At 50.1% G+C, this 20,046-nt stretch overlaps 1 protein-coding gene across 2 annotated transcripts in view; it reads right to left on the bottom strand.

Annotated features, from left to right (window-relative positions):
* Positions 1-20,046, bottom strand: part of MTOR (mechanistic target of rapamycin kinase) — a 131,595-nt gene that overhangs the window by 33,599 nt on the left and 77,950 nt on the right. For both annotated transcript variants that reach the window (XM_078452436.1, XM_060621606.2), the window contains exons 29-31: positions 10,163-10,238; positions 7,250-7,389; positions 668-768 (exon numbers count right to left, since the gene is read on the bottom strand). In XM_078452436.1, the coding sequence (XP_078308562.1) occupies positions 668-768; positions 7,250-7,389; positions 10,163-10,238 (317 nt within the window). The remainder of the gene's footprint in view (positions 1-667; positions 769-7,249; positions 7,390-10,162; positions 10,239-20,046) is intronic.

Raw genomic sequence — 20,046 nt, 5'->3', positions numbered from 1 at the left:
GAGTAAGGGGGGTATCAGGCAGCAAGGAGGAGAACAGAAAATACAGAACTGTGAAAATGTTTATAAGTGTTGGAGAAGGTGAGGGCATATGGGAGTTCGTTATACTATTCTCTTCACTTTTATATGTGTTAGGAAAGTTCTAGAATAACAGTTAAGAAATAAAAGGAGACAGACAACTGTCTTCTCTCTTTATTCCTGCTAGGGGTAAAGACATGATGGGCGGAGCTCCAGCAGCCATCCTGGATCATGAGGTGGACTTGAAAATGGAGGTCCCACGCAAAGCAGAAAATATGGAGAGAGGCTAATGGCAATGGAGCCAGACACTAGGTTGGAAATTTCTACTTCTAGATATTATTCGTAAGAGAGAAAAATAAACCAGTAATTTGTTTAGAATAAACAAAACCTCACTAAATATATCAGTTTTGATGCTTGCTGGCTGGTTTTCTTGGCTTCCCTGGTGAGAGCCATTTTTACCCGTGTCTAACAAGTCAGTCACGGTCATCAGGTAGAAGGCACGGGTGGGAGAGACAGACGTGGGTACAGGCTATTTGACACTTCTATGGACCTCACGTTTCTACCTGTAACCACAGCTGCCTTAATTTTTGAATGCGAGCCCCCAGCCACCCCCTCCCTACCCCGACGGGGGTGCCTGGGAGGGAAGCCTCACCTAAGCCCCAGGCAGCTGCAGCGGCCATCCGGGCCATCTTGGCTTGGGTCTCATCGTTAACCAGGGTCCACTTCTCACAGCACTGCTGGTGGAGCTGCCCCCTGAAGGAAGAGAACCAGACAGTTGTGTTACCCGAAACCACTTCCACAACCTGTGCGTCGTCCTCTCTGGCCCCCTGGGTGAGCTGGGGCCTGCCGTGAACCGGGAGCCTTCAAATAAAAAGCACTTTTGACTGGGTCCTAAGATATAGGAGAAGTGGTCGGTGACTTCTTTCTACGGCCTGGTGGCTCACCATTTGTCGGCGGATGACTTTATCGAGGCTGGGGACTGTGTCTAACTCTGGGATCGGAGATGTCCTGGGCATCCCGCCCCCTTCATAAATACTAAGTAGCTTCTTTCCTAGGCCAGTGAATTTTGGGCTCTTTCCCCTTAGCGGGCCTACAGAGAAAGCAATCTGAAGAGACACAGCGACATCTGGACATTCATCTTGGGCTCAAAGGTTTAGGGAGAACGGGCTCTTGAAAGTGTGATACAAACGGCTGTGGTCTGAAATGAGACGCAACTGAAATCCATCAGCACAGGACGAGGAAGGCTCAACCGTGGTCACGCCCACCAGAAACCCACATGCTCGTTCCCGGATTTTATACAACTGGCGTTCGTGTGGGGAAGGACTATGAGATACCGAGATCTGAATGGTGCTCAAGAGACTTCAATCCACCAAGAGGGCAGAAGGCCTCTCGAGAAGCGAGACGTCCCGTTGACTCCTGACACCGTTGCCTTCCCACGTTCCCCTCCTGAATGAATGGATGTCAAACCTTGCTGGTGGGCGGACAGGACCCTCTGTTTTCCTGTCAGCTTCAAGACTCAGCTAGGAGACTCTAATCCTTCACGCTTTCCGAAAGAGACGCTGCAGCATTTTTTTTTTTTTTTTTTAGGATGTTCTAACTTGGTCTTGGCAGTGGAGTCAAGAGAAAAGGTACAAGTTCCAAGTGGCCCAGATCAGAAGCTGTGTGGGACATGAGCTACACGGTGTGTGGTCAAGATGCTGAAGCCAGTCAGTTCTGAAGGGCTCTAGGCTGAGCTCACCGAGAAGCGGACTAGCGACCACTGCTAGGACAACTGCTCAGGGCCGTGATCCAGCACGGTGGCACAGCCGTCACTAACTTCTCTGGCGCACGATCAAGAGAGCCGGGGCCACGACATTCTAGTTCAGTACACGGCTAGGATCAAAAAGAGGAGGAAGGGGAGTGGGCCGCCTCTGTGCCCCAGGCACTCACTGAAGCTCAGTGACGGGAGCAGGATGGAGGTCGCTGTTGGCTTCCTGCCATCCACCCCCAAAACCTTCACCGCTGGGCCCTGCAAGGGGTGACCTTTGAGCAGCAGTTCTCAAACTGTCTGTGCATCACAATCCCCCGGAGGCTCCTTCCTTCAAACAGATTGTTGGGCGTCACTCCCTGAGCCTGACTCAGGAGGCGTGCACTGGGGCCTAAGAAGGTCCATGTCTAACAAGTTTCTAGGTGATACTGACACTGCGGCCCCGCGTCTGAGAATCACGGACTCAGTGGCAGATTTTTGTTGGGGTCCTGCCTAGACGTCGGGGAGGAAGCTGCCTGATCTCTGAACGGTTCTTCTAACCCTAGATTTCAAATCTGTATAGCTGGGGGCCACAGGCAACTCAGCACCCTCCAGTCTTGTCAGGACCACCCAGCTCTGTGCCGTAGGTCTGTGGACCCAGCTGTGCTTTTCACCTAGAGGCAGGGAGCGAGTTCAGTGTGAAACACCACAAACTGTTATCTGAAAAGACACAGCAGGAAGCAGCGGCCCCCGATGGCAGACATGGGCACCGCCTCTAACCTGTGGCCCTGTTAATAGCTGCCAGCACACACAGAGGGGGGTTCCTCTCCCATCAGCATTTGTCACAAACAAAAATGCAGAATACACTGAATCTTAACGCTCAAAGGCAAGGGGAGAACAAAATCAAATACAAAAGAAAATATGAGGGGCGCCTGGGTGGCTTGGTCGGTTAAGCGTCCGACTTCGGCTCAGGTCATGATCTCACGGTCTGTGAGTTCGAGCCCCGCGTCGGGCTCTGTGCTGACAGCTCAGAGCCTGGAGCCTGTTTCAGATTCTGTGTCTCCCTCTCTCTCTGCCCCTCCCCCGTTCATGCTCTGTTTCTCTCTGTCTCAAAAATAAATAAATGTTAAAAAAAAAAAAAAAAAAAGAAAATATGAGTCTGTGTGTGGGGCAAACAGTACGATCTCTTTTCTGGTACCTCTCACGGCACTCCAGGGAGAACTGGGTAAAACGCCTGTCCTCCAAGACTTTGACCTTCCCACTGAGCACAGGGGCAGAAAGCTCCGAAAGTGTTCTTTCATTTGAACACCTAAGTGGCTGACGGCCTCTGATCTCGCTCCTGAGCAATCTGTTCTCTAGGACCCAAGGGCCTGTGAAGGAGTAGTTAGGGAGAGGGCTTACTCACACTCACCCTGGCAGCAGGTGTGGCTGTGTGTGCCATGGGGCTGGGCTGGGGGCTTAGCTTCCTGGGGCAGACGAGCATGGGGGAGGGGTAGGTTCTTAGCTCACTGGTAACCCCTGGTCACTGCTGACGCCGCCTCTGCGGGCATGTTCAGGATACATACTCGAAGCGAAAGCTGCTTAGAAATCGCACGTTTGATAGAACTGACCGAACAAACCATGTGAGAACCCTGCAGGTGATCGGGAAAAGGATCCTGCTTCATTCATCTCTTTTTAAAATCTCTTTCAGCCGGCCGCGTTCCTAAATCCCCTGGTCAGCATCACCAGCCACTTACACTTTATAGGTAATTATGGAACTGGAACGGATCCAAGAGAGCAGAGGCAAAGGGGACCCAGCCCCGCCACGGCCGGAGACCTGGATCACTTAGCTCTTGGGACCCCGCAGGCAGGCTGTGTCAACTTCCCCGAGTGTCACAGGGGATTGGACAGAATCACAATGAAAGCCTCTTCAATATATCCAAGCTACCCCTACATAACCAACGTAAGAAAGTGCTCGTCTCGAATTCCTAAAGTGAGAAGGGGGCTGGAAACGGTCTTGAGGAGGAAGAAACAGTACGGATGGACTTTGAAAGGGGGACAGAGTTTCAAAAAGTGGAAAAAGGAGCAGAGGAGGAAGTGGGTACACTTCAGGAAACTGAATCGACAAACGCAGAGGAAACAAATTCTGTGGAGTTTGAAGAGCAAGGTTTGGCCAGAGCTCGGATTATGAGGTAAAGTTCACTGAGAAATGGGCTGGGGTCACGACACAAAAGACTTGGATGCTAGGCTGTGACACTTACATATAAATTCAAGGGCAAAATGGAGACGCTAAAACATTTTAGGAATTGATTGGTTAGAGTTGAATTTTAAGAATGTTTACACCTTGTTTTTTTGTTGTTTTTTTTTTTAATCTTTCTCTTAATAGCATGGTTGTATGATAACCAATTTGGAAGTGGAAAAAATTGTTTTTGAAATAATGTGGCTAGTTTTCAACATACTACTCTTGCTTTAGATCAGTACCGTCCAATAGAAGGTTTCTAGAGTGATGGAAATGTTCTCGATCTGCCCTGTCCAATGCACCAGCCATCAGCTGAATGTGGCTGAGTACTTGAAATGTGACCAGTGTGACTTGAATCATTAATTTTATTTAATTTTAAATAGCCACACTTGGGCTAGTGGCTACAGCAGTTTGGGATACCTGTCGGACATGAAAAACAAAAAAAACCTTAGTTGTACAAACTAATGAGGCAGATTTGATAGGCTATGCTTCCTCATTTATTGAGGTGGACGACTCATTAGGAGAATGCTAATTATGGAAATAAATAATAACATTTCAATTTCCCTAATAATGGTTAAACCAGACAAACCAATTTCAAGCAATTTTAGACTATTATCTGCATATATGTGATCCAATGCCTAAGGCTAAAATCATTGACATTAAATTTTCATGCAGTACAATTAGATCTTTTGTCTTAGGAATACAGTAATAACTTTATAGTAAGAAGTAAAAATAGCCATCGTTTGCCAAAGAATATCTATAATTAGGTACAGAAAGGATGTGTAGTGGGAGAGCGTTCTGCGTTCTTCTTAGAAGACTTCCTTTGATTTTTCTCCAATAATATTCTTTAAACTGCCCAAGGTATTAACATTTCAGAACAATCTAAATTTGCCTATTTAGACAGACTGAGATTTCCTAATAATAACAAAATGGAACACCGTGAGGCCCTTGAGAAAACGAGACAGCACTTCAGGTAGTGACGGGAGAGTGGCTCACACGCGTTAAGTGAAAAAACAAGGTGCAAAGAGGTGTGCAGAATTCACCATCATAATGTACATGGTGCACCGACGCGGACCGTCACCGGGAGTCTCCACGAGGACCCGGCCTCGGCGCCTGCGGGTCTGGGTGGCTGCAGAGTAAAAAAAAGAGTAAAAAAACAACAACAACAAAAAAAAAAAACGTCCTTCAGGGACAGAGGCTGCCAATGCAGATCCAAATTCCAAATGCGAGGGTGCGGGCCTGTGGAACTTCCCCCAGACGGCTCCTTGGAGGCCTGGTTTCAGGGGAACCTTAGGCTTTGGGATGATCTGACCTCTGAGGAGCTCTGGGGGTGTTCCAGCTTCCCTTTATGCTGGAAGCTAAAACCGTAATTTCTTCTGTCCTCACTTCCGCACCTAATCAGACTCCAAATCCTGTCAACACCACCTCCTAAACACCTTGGGATCCAGCCCCCTCCCTCTCCCCTTTCTCCCCTTGGGTGGCCTCTGAACAGGCCCTTCCAACTCTTCTCTGGTCTCCCTTCGATCCACTCTCTTAATTTGCTCCGAAAGGTTCTGTGTATAATGCAAACCTGCCAGTCACGGCCCTCCAACTCCTCGGAGGGCCGGTCAGTAGCCTTAACTCCTCACGTGGTATACACCCCACGCCACCTGGCCCCGGGCGACCTCTTCTGCCTCCCCTGTTACCTCTCCACATCACACTTGACCCTCCGAGCCACACTGAACTTTCAGAACACCGAACACACTGTGTTCACTCCTCACTACACACGTTCAAGTTAGGTATCACTTCCTCCTGGAAGCCTTCCAAACGCTTCTACGCCTGGATTGGGGGCCCTTCTATTTCCCACAGCCCCCTGCACTTCCTCTTTATTACTGTATTCACTCTGTACTACTGTGGCCCAGTTACCTGGCCTGTGAGCTCTGGGAAGGCAGGGGCTGTGTCGCCTGGTTCGCTGCTGCGTCCTTGGGACCTGGCACGGACACCGGCCATTGAAGAGGTGCTCAGTAATTACTGGCTGAATGGGTACATAGGGGCCCTCCGGTCTCCTGTCTCAGAGAAAGTCTGGATAATCCACTCGTGGGGAAGCAGCATGGCATTTCAACTATTTAAAACTATTGTTACAGTATTTCAGCATTGTGACGCCTGGGGGGCTCAGTCGGTTCAGTGCCTGACTCTTGATTTCGGCTCAGGTTGTGATCTCACGGTTCGTGAGGTTGAGCACCGCGTCGGACTCTGTGCTGAGAGTGCGGAGCCTGCTTGGGATTCTCTCTCTCTCTCCCTCTCTCAAAATAAAAAATAAACATTAAAAAAATAGCATCTCACCACTGTACTGTGGCCTTTTGTTCCAACTATTTAGAAAAACTGCACACGGGGGCGCCTGGGTGGCTCAGCCGGTTGAGCATCTCGCTTCGGCTCAGGTCATGATCTCACAGTTCATGGGTTTCAGCCCCGCATCGGGCTCTGTGCTGACAGCTCAGAGCCTGGAGCCTGCTTTGGATTCTGTGTCTCCCTCTCTCTCTGCTCCTCCCCCGCTCATGCTCTGTCTCTCTCTCTCTCTCCTTCAAAAATGAATAAAAACATTAAAAAAAATTTTTTTTTAAACCTGCACTAGATGCTGGGAAACAGAATAGGGACCATTTTCCCTTCAATGTCCCCCCAAAAATCCCCAGACCAAGACCTCGGCAAGTGTTTGCAGCTAAACTCCCCATTCCCCTTCAGTGTCCCCCAGTCTTAGTCCTCCCTTCAGGGGGGAGGGCAAGGCCATCCTGCTCCCTCCGGTGGTTAAAGTCGTCTGCTCAGACCACCGTCACTGTACTCTCCGGCCTTAATGACTATCTGCGATATGCTTGTCTCACGAGCCTCCTGATGGAGGGAGGCCTTATTTGCTGTGCTTCTTTTATGTCTGGGGCCTGGCAGAGTGCCGGGCACATAGCAAGCGTTCAATATAGATGAAGCATCTGAAGAGGGCGGTAACTTGTTCTTCTCTCCCAAAATCATTAGCAAGAACTGATAAAGAAAAGGCTGCACAGTAAGAACGTGAGGTCTGCATAGTCAAGGTCAAGAGGCAGACGGGAAGGAGCAGGTGTAGATCCTAGCAGCTCACCCAAGCCCGCCCTGTCCTCGAGGACTTACAAAGTCTAGGTCTGAAAAAAAACCTCCAAACACCCAAGGTCTAGATGATCCCCGGGAAGATGCCCAGTGAAACAAAGAGGAGTGTCTTGGGTGAGAACTCTGCGTGGGGGAAGCCCTCCAAATCCGAAACCCCAGAGAGGACGTCCCCGGCGGCTCACCATTCCCCCAAGGCCTCGAGGCAGCGCATGCGACCCAGCATGAGCTCTGGGTCGTCCTTGTTGGTGTCCATCTTCTTGTCGTAGGCCACGAGCGCATCTTCCCACTCGTGCAGCTTCTCGTACCAGGTGGCCTGGATCTCCTGCCAGGTGGGAAAGAGAGAAGACTGCTGTGCGCATGGAGAGCTGGAGAGCAAATTAAAATTGCACGTTTTAAACCCCACGCTGCCTTTCTTAAGGTGCTAGATGCTTCCCCCGTCACCGTATGTCCTGGCTTTGGTGGAAAAGAACTTCAGCATATCTGGAGGCAGCTTGGGTGGCGGTGCGAACACAGGTGCCTTGGCACACTGATGGAGTGACCCTGTGATAACCTGACAGCAGATGGCGGGCCATGTCCCCGTGCCCCGTCACGTCCTGCCCAGACGCAGAGGGGCCACCAGAGCCCCGGCAGGTGGGGATGCGATGACAGGGGAGATCCTTTGGGACAGCAGGAGGCCCCGACCAGAGCTCCTGCAAGGATGCCAAGGCCTCGGTCCGCTGGAGTGCGGGCCGCGGGCCACCGGACCGGGAGCTGCTTTCCTGATGGGGCCGGAAAGACCAGGCATATTTGCACATTTGCTGGAGGAAAATAACTCGAATTTTTAAAAGCTCCTGATTCTCTGCATTTCTTAATGCGTTTTTAAACTTTCAGGAAATACTGATTTAAAATACGATAGAGCGCCACCACTTAAAATTCTTTGGAAAACCTTTCCTCCCTTCTTCGACTCCTGCATCCAATGTTCCCTCCTGCTCAGCGCCTGGCAGGTCTGCCAGTGTCGGGGGCCAGAGGATGGTTTCCATTACCCGGGCAGATGGTGCGCCACGCTGAAATTCAGCGCTGGCCACGTGAGGAAGAGGGGCCACAGGCTAAAAGGGGCAGACTCCGGCTCTCCAAATGGTCAGGGGACAGACCGCTTCCCGAGACGTCTTTGCCTGCAGCCCCCCCCGCCCCCCCGCCCTCCACCTCAGTCTGTCTTCTGGGGTTCTTCCACTACTCTGCTAAGCTCTCTGAAAGGACCTTTTCTTCTCGAACCTCCGTAAGGAGGTCATTTCTATTTTCAGTCGTTAACTCGTGCCGACTTCCCCTCGGCGGCTCTTGGCACAGCCGATCCCCTCGGCCACCCCTGCACGAATTCCGCTGCCCGGCAGCCCTCTGCCCTGTGTCGGTGCACAGGAGGGTTCACCCAAACTGGCCTGTCTGGCTCTGCAGAAGGGAAAACTACTTAAACTTCATTTTCCGAGGCTGTTTAGAAGAATATGAGAGCGAAAACTTAGAAGCGTGGCTGTAAAGACAGCGTTAAAATGAAAAACGCTAAAATTGGGAAGTAAATGATTTCTACCCCAGCGGGAAAGAGGAAGGGGGCCGGTGACCAGCGGATGGCACACGCTAGGCGCAGCCAAGCAGAAAGCAGAGGCAGCGGCATATGGAGCAGGTCAGGCAGGGGGCAGGATATTTTGAATTGCAATAGATTGCAGAAACTATAAGGTTTAAGCAATGAATCACACGAAATTCTAATGAGATTGCTGTTACATAAATTGTGCTGAGAAAGCGCAGGTTCTGCCAAGAAAAGCCAAACCATTGTCAGGCTTAATACGCTTCAGCTCCCTAAATATAACAGAAAATCCACCACGGGTTTAGCAACAATCCTGGACCTAATGGCCACCTTTAGAACCTGGAGACAGAGGAACTTGCACTTAAGGCTGGCGCTCTGAGCCGCTGGGCATTATTAGCTAGCTGCTGGCAGGTCACCCGAATGCCAGATGGTCATGGGAGCTCCGTTTCTATCGCCCTTACTGTGGCCCAAGCTCTAGGGAGAGCAAAGGAGGAGAATGCATGTCTTTGAGAGACTACGTTAAGCGCCCCCTCTGCAATCAAGGATTGAGGCAAAGGTGGAGACGTAGTCCCTTCTGCCCTGTCATCTGGACAGATGCTGTCTTGGTCTAGTTACAGATAGGTGCTCAAGATGGCAAAATACTCCCTGGAAAGTTCCAGTCCAGTTGACTAGCCCCTGTGTGAGGCAAAAGCCTATGAAGCGGCCATGGATTTCTTCACTCTAACACACTGGGCTCTTGATTACGGCAAACCTGAGTAAGTGACCCACGCGACTAACAAAAGGTTCCTCATCAAATGCACGGACCCAGAACATCTTGACCTTCCCGGAAGTCAATGCCGAGTTGATTAAGTCAATGCTTTATATATGGTTAGGTAGTTACCAAAGCACCCTCCCCGGACCACAGAGGGTAGGGGAAACATTTTAATATTGATAAGGCAAAGATGGCAGGAGAGAAGAAGCTATGTGAGCAATAATGAAATGGAACAATTCCTTAACAGGAGGTATAAATTATAGTACATTTTTTTCTGGAGCACTGGCCATGGTTTCTTCTGAGGTATGTCCTGAGTGTTAATCGTGGGCCGGTGGCGATGCCAACCGCCACAGATGACACAAAATAACTCAGGTCAGGGTTAAATGGATGATGCCAGACTGCCTGGGTTCAAGTCCTGGCTCGGCCAGTGATTCGCTGTCAGATCAGGTGAGGTTGCTGTTCTGCTGGGACCACCGGCTCCCTTCCTGTAGGATGGGGTCACGATTGCACCTCTACTCATCGGGCTGTCGTGAGGACCGAATGAGATGGTGTACATAAAGTACGCAGCGAAGGGTCGGGCACGTGCCAAGAGTCTGATGCACACCAGCTATTACTATTTATCAGGTTCCGTCCTCCCGACCTATATTCAATTTGAATGTAATCCATACAGCCGCTCTCTCCTTCATCCTTACGGTACAGCAAAGTCAGATGTCAGCAATTGGGAAAAGAACAGGAAAGTAACTTTCTCCAGGGGGTGGCTGAGTGCCTCCCTAGCCAGGTCTCTGCACTTACCAGCTCTCCGAAGTGTTTCATGGCATATTCTAATACCCCGGCAGCTGCCTCTGGCTGTTGTAGCTTATTATTAATGCTGGGGAGACAAAAGGAAGAGGGGGTTACACTCAACATGTCAGAGAGTGGGAGGCGTGGGGGTCGTGGCGGGTAGATGGCTCACCAGCCCACCAGAGACCGTGTCTTGCAGAGAAGGTGACTATCTGTTACCACCCAGCAAGCTCAGTCTGAATGACTTCTTCTAAGGAATGATTTCATCTCGACCCCACACTCCTGGTTTTGAGGGGGCAGCGTCTGGTAGACAGGAAGCCTCACCGGCTCTGGGGCCCTTTCTCCAACCAGCACGGACTGGCTTCCTCTCAGATACTGTCAGTCAGGCACCTTGTGTCTGTTTTCTAAAAACTAGAAGCCCTGGGTCCGTATTTGGCCCTGTCGTTGAACACGACCAGATGAGATTCCTCTGAACTTTGAACTCTTACTTCCGCTCATCAGCTGCCTCCAGGAATCAGAATGATCAAAGTCGATAAAAACCATCAGGCTCTGTGGGTGACACAGAAGTGGCACGGAGGCTGGGTCATCCACGTTAATGACAGAGCACCCCAGGGACTGTGGCTGTGCAACCATCTTGACTGCTCCCCCGATAGCCCATTTCCTTCCAAGATGGATGCTTCCTTAGTCCCTCTTCGAGGACCACCCCCTCCCTCTGCAGTGGGCAGCCAGGGACCTCATCCAGGGTCACATGCCTGGCGGAACGATGCTTTTCACTAACGACACGCTACTCTGCTGTCATCTGTGGGCAGCATGTGGCCACTGGGACCGACTGGGGGACTGTAACGTATTAGGACAACTAGGCGGTAGGCTGGCGGTGGGTGCCTGGCGCTGGCTAACCAGGGAGGCTGTAGAGAGGCCCCGGAAGTTGGACAGCAGCAGGGCCGAGACCCTTGTTCCGACGGTAACATACACGAAAGGGGAAATGGAAACTAAGCCAACCCTGAACGTAAGCTGGAGTTACAGAAGGACGGGAACGAGGGACGAAACAGGCCTGAGAAACTCATAGGACAGCAGTTTCTTTATCTGTTCACAGGTGGGGAGCAAACGATGTCAGTCCAACTTGGGAGTCTAGACTGTTTAACGAGCAAGGGATCCAGTTTATTGCCCTAAGTACAAACTGTCTACTTGACTAGAATTAATTTTTAAGTGGTTTTGGGAAACTCCAGGATTTGGGTGGAATGTGGTAATAATATGGCAAGAGATTGCTGGTATAAATATTATTTTTAAAAATTCAAATTCCACCACATTTATTCCAATAAAACCAAGAGGGAACTGCCCACAATCTGTCAAACTAGAGAAGTTAACATTTGTGAAAGTAATAATCTAATGCCTCATGTTTACAAAGCACATTTCAAATGATCTTTCCAACCTATCACTGCTTTAACCTCATGCATCCCTGAGAGAGTGGAAAGGAAAGGTATTACCAGTCTTGTTTCACTCCTGGGGAGACTCAGGCCTGAAAGGGTAGCAATGTTCCCCGAGGCCCACAATGAATGGGGAGAGTCTCCATATGATCTGAAACAATTTTATGACTCTCCTTTGTTAAGGTGAGGATGGGGAGGGGGGAGGGGGACCGCTTTGGATTTGGAGTCAGAGAGCTTGGGTTTCCATTTCTGGAGGTCCAATCCTGCCACCTATAAGCTGTACGACCATAAGCAAGTTCCCTTTTTTGAGTTTTAAGCTTCTCATCTATAAAATGGGCCTAATACCACTCCTTTCAAGCTTCCTCGGGGAACAAAATGAAATAATGGGTATGAAATTACTAAGCAGATCCTGGTAAATGCTCCTTCCCTCATTTGGTTTTGTCTAAGAATAAAGGTTGCTAGAAACGTAGCTGCATGCTTGTATACAGAAAAAACACTCATCTAAGGTTGAGACTCGAGCCAGCACTAAGAAATCATCAACTCATCCTGAAGACAACTATTTGAGTAGGGTGCCCAGGCTCTAGGCCCTGCAACTGGAGGGGAGAGTCACCATACAGATGTCTCTCTCCTTTATTTACAGCAGACAGGTGACCTCAGGTGGCATCTACTGGGCAGACCCACCGGCACTTCTGTGCTGCTCCTAAGCAATGAGCCAGAAGGTTCTCCATATAAGTCAGTCCACTGCAGGACTCAGAAACATTCAAAGAGAAGCAATAACACCATGGTTTCTTTCCAGAAGTCCTATGAGATTTAAAAAAAATTGTGTATATATGAATGTATGTATATATTTACTTAAATAATTTTTTAAAGTTTATTTACTTAGTTTGAGAGAGCAGAAAGAGAGTGAGAGTGGGTCAGGAGCAGAGAGAGAGGGGAGAGAGAATCCCAGGCAGGCTCCATGCTGTCAGCATACAGCCTGACTCGGGGCTTGATCTCATGAACTATGAGATCATGCGTGACCTGGGCCGAAATCAAGCGATGGCTGCTCAACTGACTGAGCTACTCAGTGCCCCTGTTTATTTTTTTTTAAGTAAGCTCTATGCCCAATGTGGGGCTTGAACTCACCACCCCAAGATCAAGAGTCACATACTCTACCAACGGAGCCAGCCAGGCACCCCATGTGAGTTTTTTTAATAAGCTCACTCACACAGGGTTAGGTGAATTTTATTAATATCACTCTTAGCTGTATCCATACAGCTTTGTAATTACCTAGTTCCCCGAACCCAAACACAGATTTTGGAAGCTTAAGAAGACATGGAAAAAAAAAAAAAAAAAGCCAATGTATCTTCTATAATGAAACATGTAATATGCCATATGTAAATACATATAATTACATAGTCTGTATATTCTTTTTGGTTCCAGTGTGGATTCTGGGATGACCGTGGCAGAGATATTAACTACTCTGGTGAGGAAGACAATGTGTTCCTTGCCTAAAGCAAAAGAAGTTAACTCTAAGAATCACACATAAAAATCCAGGAGTTCCAATAAATGCCTTCCGATCTTGCATTCTGGAGCATATGCTATTTTCAAGAGCAAATTACAAACATTGCCAAAGTTTGCCTCACTTGGGACAAAGCCAACACAAAAACGGAAGCAAGCAAAAGCCTCTTCCCACCCCATTCTCCCACTCATTATGCCTAAAAAGGAAAGCTTTACAACAAGCTGATCAAAATCAGGAAATTAATGACTAGGAACCAGAGGAGAAATACGAATTTTACCTTAATATTGCTATGGCTTTGATATCCCTCATCAAAGGAGAGACTGACTTAGCTTTGCAAATTAAAAACAAAACACCCCCCCCCCCCACCAAAACTCATCGTATGCCCCCTACTCCTTCAAGGGAAAGTCCAAATAAGTCCCCTACCTGCAGAATACAGACAGAGGTGCTGGGCTCCCTTGGGGGAACCACTGAGCAGGACTTTAGAACCTGCCAGAAAACTGGGGGTTGTACCTTGAGATTCTGTCCAACAGTAAGGATGATCACTGAAAAATTACAGCTTTGACTAGATGGACTAAAACACAGCCATGAAAAATAACTGGGGTCAGCCTGAGGAAAGGGTCCCTTATTAAATCCTTGGTCTCTGGATTGAGGACCTGAAGGAAAGGAGGAGACTGTGCGCACCTACGGGCGACCGTTCAGAGTAAACATTTTGAGTTGGCCGGCCGCTATCCCCATTTATTCTTTTCTCCTCCCTGTTCCCTCTTTATTTTCCTGACTACGCTTCCCTCTTCTTTCCTTCCATGGAGTCTTCCGCGCACGGTACGAGGGTGCTGGAGAATGCAGCTGTGGACGCGGAGAGGAGGTTCTGGTGAGGGAAGGAAACAAAACTCTTGGTGATACAAGAGTCTGTCATCTTGTTTGGGACCTTAATTTTTTCTCCTTCCGCCATGACTTCTGGCATTCCACTGTGGGAGGCAACGTATCAGAACAACAACAAAAAGAGACCTAAATTTACCGAGCGCTTACCGTATGTACAAGCCACGGGGCTTACTGCTTTTATGTGTTGTCTCATGAAGTAGGCACTAATATTAATATTCCCATTTTACACATGAACAAGCTGTGGCCCAGGTCACAGGCTCCTGTACCATTAAAAATGATCTTAAAAAATTGTTTTTTAATGTTTATTTATTTTTGAGACAGAGAGAGACAGACCATGAGTAGGGGAGGGGCGGGGAGAGGGGGAGACACAGAATCTGCAACAGGCTCCAGGCTCCGAGCTGTTGGCACAGCACCCGATGCGGGGCTTGAACTCACCGACCGTGAGATCGTGACCTGAGCTGAAGCTGGATGCTTAACCAACTGAGCCACCCAGATGCCCCTAAAAAGGATCTTAAGTTGGGGCCTTAAGATGGCTCAGTCGGTTGAGCGGCTGACTCTTGATTTCGGCTCAGGTCACGCATGATCTCACAGTTCACGAGATCAAGCCCCGAGTTGGGCTCTGACTGACCGCACAGAGCCTGCCCGGGATTCTCGCTCTCCTCTCTCTCTGCTCCTCCTTGCCTGCATGCATGTGCTTTCTCTCAAAATAAGTAAACTTAAAAAAAATTTAAAAAATAAAGAGCATCTTAGTTAATAACTAAGAGTGCACTGTAGCTCTGCAACGGGAGGGACAGTGCCTCAGCCTTCCCCTCTTGGATCAGCAGGCATGCATAAATGCTTGTACAAGGAAGGAAAGCAAGCACCGGGTGGGGGGTGCTCCCTATAACCCGCCACACGGGAGAAAGCAGCCCTACCAAGCTTTCGTTTTAATTTCCTCATGGACGCTGTGGCTGACCGCCCCTCTGACCCCGAAGCTCCCATCCCGTCTCTTTCCTTTCAGAAGCTGCGGGTATGCCTTGACGCTTCCCGACAAAACAGCCAGCCAGGTCGCCACCATGGGCTTTTCCAAGGCAGCGTGTCCAAGGCTGCTGGGCTTACAGACACAGCCCAGGCTACAAAGTGTGGGCTGCCTAAGTCTCTGTAGTCAAGTGCCCAGTCTCCTGCCTACTTGGGTGACACAGGGCTGTCCTCTGAAACAGTCCCCTTTAAAAAAAAATGTTTTTTTAAAATGTTTATTTATTTTTGACAGAGAGAGACAGAGCATGGGCAGGTGGGGGGGCAGAGGGAAAGGGAGACACAGAATCCAAAGCAGGCTCCGGGCTCCGAGCTGTCAGCACAGAGCCCGATGCAGGGCCCGAACTCACAGACTGTGAGATCATGACCTGAGCTGAAGTCGGGACGCTCAACCGACTGAGCCACCCAGGCGCCCTGAAATAGTCCCCTTTTAATAAAACTCAGATGTGGTTTTATGAGACTGAAGGGAGAGGCTCTATGTTTGGCTCGTGGGGAGAAATCACCTTCACTCAAAGCCCCCTTAATGAGGAACTCTTGTTTCATGGGGCAGCTGGGAGTTTTCTATCGTCCGTTCTATAAACGCTCCCTTGTGTGCCCCTCAGTCGCTCCATGTTACTGCTGGAGGCTTAAAAGGGCAAACCGTTCCAAACCCCACAACAAAGAAGCGCTTAACGACACAAACCAGACCCCACGGACATCAGTCCAGGTGACAAGATCTGACCACAAACAAGCTGAGAGACGTGGAGGTTCGGCAGCAACGTGCCCACGAGAACAGTGCAGAAGGACAGGCTGACGAATTTCCTGTCTCCTCTCGACAGGGGCTGAGGCCACAAGAACACAGAGCTTTGCCAGCTGGTGGAGGCCCAATCGGCAGGGGTCTATCTGCATTCTGCTCTGTCTTCCAGTGGGAGCAGCCGGTTGAGATCTTACAGGCACGAATCTACAGAGCAAACAGAAATGCCCTGTCCATGTGATCATCCCGGAGCCCACAACTGAACCTGGCGTTAGAAAGCCCATGAAGAGACAGACAAGAAGACAGCAAGGTAGGACAGCAGGAGGGGGAGAGGCAATTCTACCAACATTCACTTTCACTCATTCCCCACCCCAAGACTTAATTTTTATTAAGGGAAGTGGAGTTGAGAGCTAGAAACTGGGAAAATTCTTGGCAATTGAGGGAGACACTTTCTAGAGTTGCGCCGAATTAACAAATAAGGACGAGACAAGGCCTCCATGCCTTCCGTGGCAAACACCTTAAACCATGTATCTTCTCTCCCTGCTATCTGAGAATTCTTCTCCAGAAGCAGGGGAAGCGGGTCAGGTGGGCCAGTGGCTCAGATGTGAAGGAGATTCTCTCGCCGCCTCGGCAGATGCCCCGTCAAGAACGATGGCGAAAGAGCCAGTGCTGGCGGGAGGGCCTGCTTACTTCTCCACGGCTCTCCCTCTCGAGCTTCTCCTCAGTGCTTTTCCCGTGCAGGTGATGACCAGCCCCACGAGGATGAAACTGACCGAAAGGGTCAGTCACTAAGTCACTAGCTGCTCGGGGTCTTAATACTGACCCACAGCATAGCAGTAAGACGGTCTCTGGCTTGGCATCCAAATGCCACTCCTACCACCTGAAGAATCCTCAAAGGGTTTGGCTCGTGGGAAGAAATCCCAAAGCGTTCTCAAAGTCATTGCTCCCCATGCTTCTGGATTGATGTCAAATCCCAAGTGGCTTGGCCTGATAACTAATTCCTTCTGGGATGACTCCTTTGGTTATTGACCTCATCTCTTAGCCTCGCTGCCTCAGCGACCTTCAGGCTATTAAGAACAAAGCCCGAGGGGCGTCTGGGTGGCTCAGTCAGTTGGTCGTCTGACTTCGGCTCAGGTCATGATCTCAAAGTTCGTGGGTTCGAGCCCCGTGTCAGGCTCTGTGCCGACAGCTCAGAGCCTGGAGCCTGCTTCGGATTCTGTGTCTCCCTCCCTCTCTGCACCTCCCCTGCTTGTCCTCTCTCTATATCTATCTCAAAAATAGACATTTAAAAAAAAATTTAAGAAAAAAAAGGACGCAGCCCAAGCCTGTTGGAAAGTCAGTCAAATAAGGAGCATCTGTGGTCACATCTGGGGGACCGCTTAGGCTTTCCTAGCGCTCCCATCAGGAATTTAGGAGAACGTTATGCACTCGCTTCCCAAATGGCTCCGGGCCTTCTTTCTCCTGTCTATTTCTAGTGCAGACCACAGTCTGTGTTTTATTTGGTGCCCAGTCAAGTAAGAATTCTCTGAATTCCCTTAGCGCCAGGCTGCGGACACATGCAACACAGCTGACTGGGGACCTTGGCAGGTCCGACCGAGGAGCTCCTGACCAGCCAAGATGAGGCCAAAGGGGACGTGGCTTTGCATCCTTACCACCTACATCGAGCAGTCCCTCCTGCTTCTCTTGTAGAGGCAGAGCTGCTTCAGACCATTCCCTGTCCCTTCTCCCAGCACCGAGGCTTAGCTCTGTGTGCCAAGCGTGATCCCCGCACAGAGCCAGGGAGATCTGCGGCCGGCCGGGCCCCGTGTCTTCATCGGGCAGTTCCCCCGGGACTCTGGGAGCAGCAGGGTAGACTGGGGAACCCAAGGGTGTGGCAGCCTCTTTCTGAAGAGGGTAAGTGAAGACAGAAGGCCACGTGACGGCATCTGAACTGCGACATGGACAAAGGCCGTGAGGACAATTTAAACTCAGGCAGCAGGAAAACGCAGGCAGGCTGGTTGGCCTCCGTCGCCCACGGACAGCTAGGTCAGGTGATGACGATAGCACCTGTGGCTCTGTTAGGGTCAAACTTCCCTTTTCTGCTCTAGGAACTCAGGAAAAGTCACTTTAGTCCTTTTTTTACATATTCACAGACAGGAGGCTGGCCTCATTAGAAGGTTTCAAAGCTGGGACATTCGGTGTCCCTGGAGTTCTAGGGCACCTGAGGCATCCAGATGAAAAAGATTTGATGCGGAAGAAGCGGCCTGCCTTGGACAGTCAATGGGTTCCCGACGTCTCAGTCCAGAGTGGCTTAAGGGGAAAGAGCTCGTACTTGGTCTCCACCCTTTCCTTCGGTCACAGTTTAAACGGCGTGTCGGTCACGATACTTGGAGGACATGCTAACCCTGCATTTGAGAAAGTGGGAGATGTCAAGAGGAAAAAAGAACACCAACAGCTGTGTGAGGGACAGATTAGGGACAGGGGAGACAAAAAATCCTATCTTTCCAAGATTGGAGAGGGGAGGTGTATCTTCTGGTTAAACTCCACTGCAATTCAACCACTTTTCAAAATACTGTTTTCACCTACGCATATTCTATATAAACAGGTATGTGTTCTATACACAGCAGTGAGCAGATCATTCGTACAATTTCGTATGTTGCTTTTGCACGTAGCACAGGCGTTTCCCACTCGATCCAGTCTTGGCAATTACTTTTAAACAGCTCCACCATTTCGTCCTGCCTGTGGCTCCCAGGCCTGCGATCGGTCTCACGGGTGCACCTTCTTGGCTGGTGGGCGGGCAGCACACGCGTTAGATTCCTGACCTGCAGGCACGCCGCTCAGGAGCACACATTCGGCGCTCTCGCACGCGCAGTAAGCGATCTGTCTGGCAGAAGTCTGCAAGGCCCGCTCTGGGAATCCAAGCCCCGAAGATGAAGACAGCGCTCAGCGACAAGCCCGGAAGGCTGTCCCATTTGACACGTCACCTCCAGGCAGCCCCTGGCTGGACGCGGGGCCCAGGTGCCCTAGCACAACCCGGCATAAGGCACGGAGAGGCCGCAGAGCCCCGGAGTGTCAAAGCGCACGATTTGTGCCGGCCGGGTTTCCAACCCAGGGGCCCGTCAGAGGCGCGCTGTAAAAATGATGAATGGCTGTCACATTTCCAAGGCTCCGGCTGATTTAGGGAGCCATTGGCAGACACATCACTCCCAGCATGTCAGCCAGTTAATTACTTCCAACTTTATCTTTCTTGTCAACACTTCTCGACAAATTGGCCATTATCTTTTTATTCTACAACAACGAGCACTGCTCCTTTTCTGGTGATGCCTGGAGGTTTTTCTCCTTTCCGCTTCTTCGTACCCAGAGTGGATTGAAGAGCTCTGAGAGAGCCGATTAGAAAGAGGAGCTGTCAGGAAGAGGACAAAAGCGGCGAGGGCCGCTAGAGTGAACCCAAGGCTCATTATCAAATGTCTTCACTCAAAGCAGAGTTGATGTTTTGGGTAAAATACTGATTTCCTGGCTTCCCGATGTCCGGGAGCTCTGCCTCAGTCTCTCGCGGGGACGAAGTTGGGACACAGAAAGGTAAATGAGCTGGCGTCTGCTGATCTGGCAGTGCTGAGCTCTTCTCCCCACCTAACTGGGAACGCGGACGTGAGGTGGCCCTCCGCTCCCCTGAGAGGCCACATTGTAGAAACACCGATGCCCATTCTGGAGTCAGGGAAGAGGGAAAAATAAACCTACTTCTTGGTAAGGCCAAGCCAGTAGAAGATGAGCATGACACGCTATAAACGGGCCACCGAGATTCAAAGTCTATGAGACGACCAAAAGTATTTGGAGAGACCAACGGTGTCACCACCAATACGTTTCACCATCACTGCACGGACGTTGTCAGGGGTGGCCATGGGGCAGAACCCAACCCCTACTGTACTCCACCAGTTGTAAGACACACAATTTAACATCTCTGAATCATGATATGGCATATAATTCAAGGTTTGAGAGCGCTGTGACGTGGTTTAGTTGCCAGCAGTAACCCCCGCCCCGCCCCGCCCCGCCCCAGAAGTACATAAAAATCAGAAGCAGCGTCTCTAACTCACCATTTACTGGTCCCATTAAATCTCGAGGGGTTCCGGCGGGTGAGCTACGTACAGTGGAAGGGCAGACATTTACTACCGAGGTACCGCGAGCTTCTCCCTTTGGGATGGTCTTGGGCTGCAGTGAAAGACCCTGTGTCCTTTTGGTTCAGCTTTAGGGGAAACCCCGGGATTCCTCCCTTCGTACGGCTCCCTGCGGACGGCCGGCTTTCTACACTGACAGGCAGCTTCCCTGGGGTTTCTGAGGTGCTCTATAAAGACAAGCTGTCGTCCAGTGA

The sequence above is a fragment of the Panthera onca genome, chromosome C1 (genome assembly GCF_046562875.1).
Source record: "Panthera onca isolate mPanOnc1 chromosome C1, mPanOnc1 haplotype 2, whole genome shotgun sequence".
NCBI classification, from domain to species: Eukaryota; Metazoa; Chordata; class Mammalia; order Carnivora; family Felidae; genus Panthera; species Panthera onca.
This window is presented reverse-complemented; position numbering and strand designations above follow the sequence as displayed.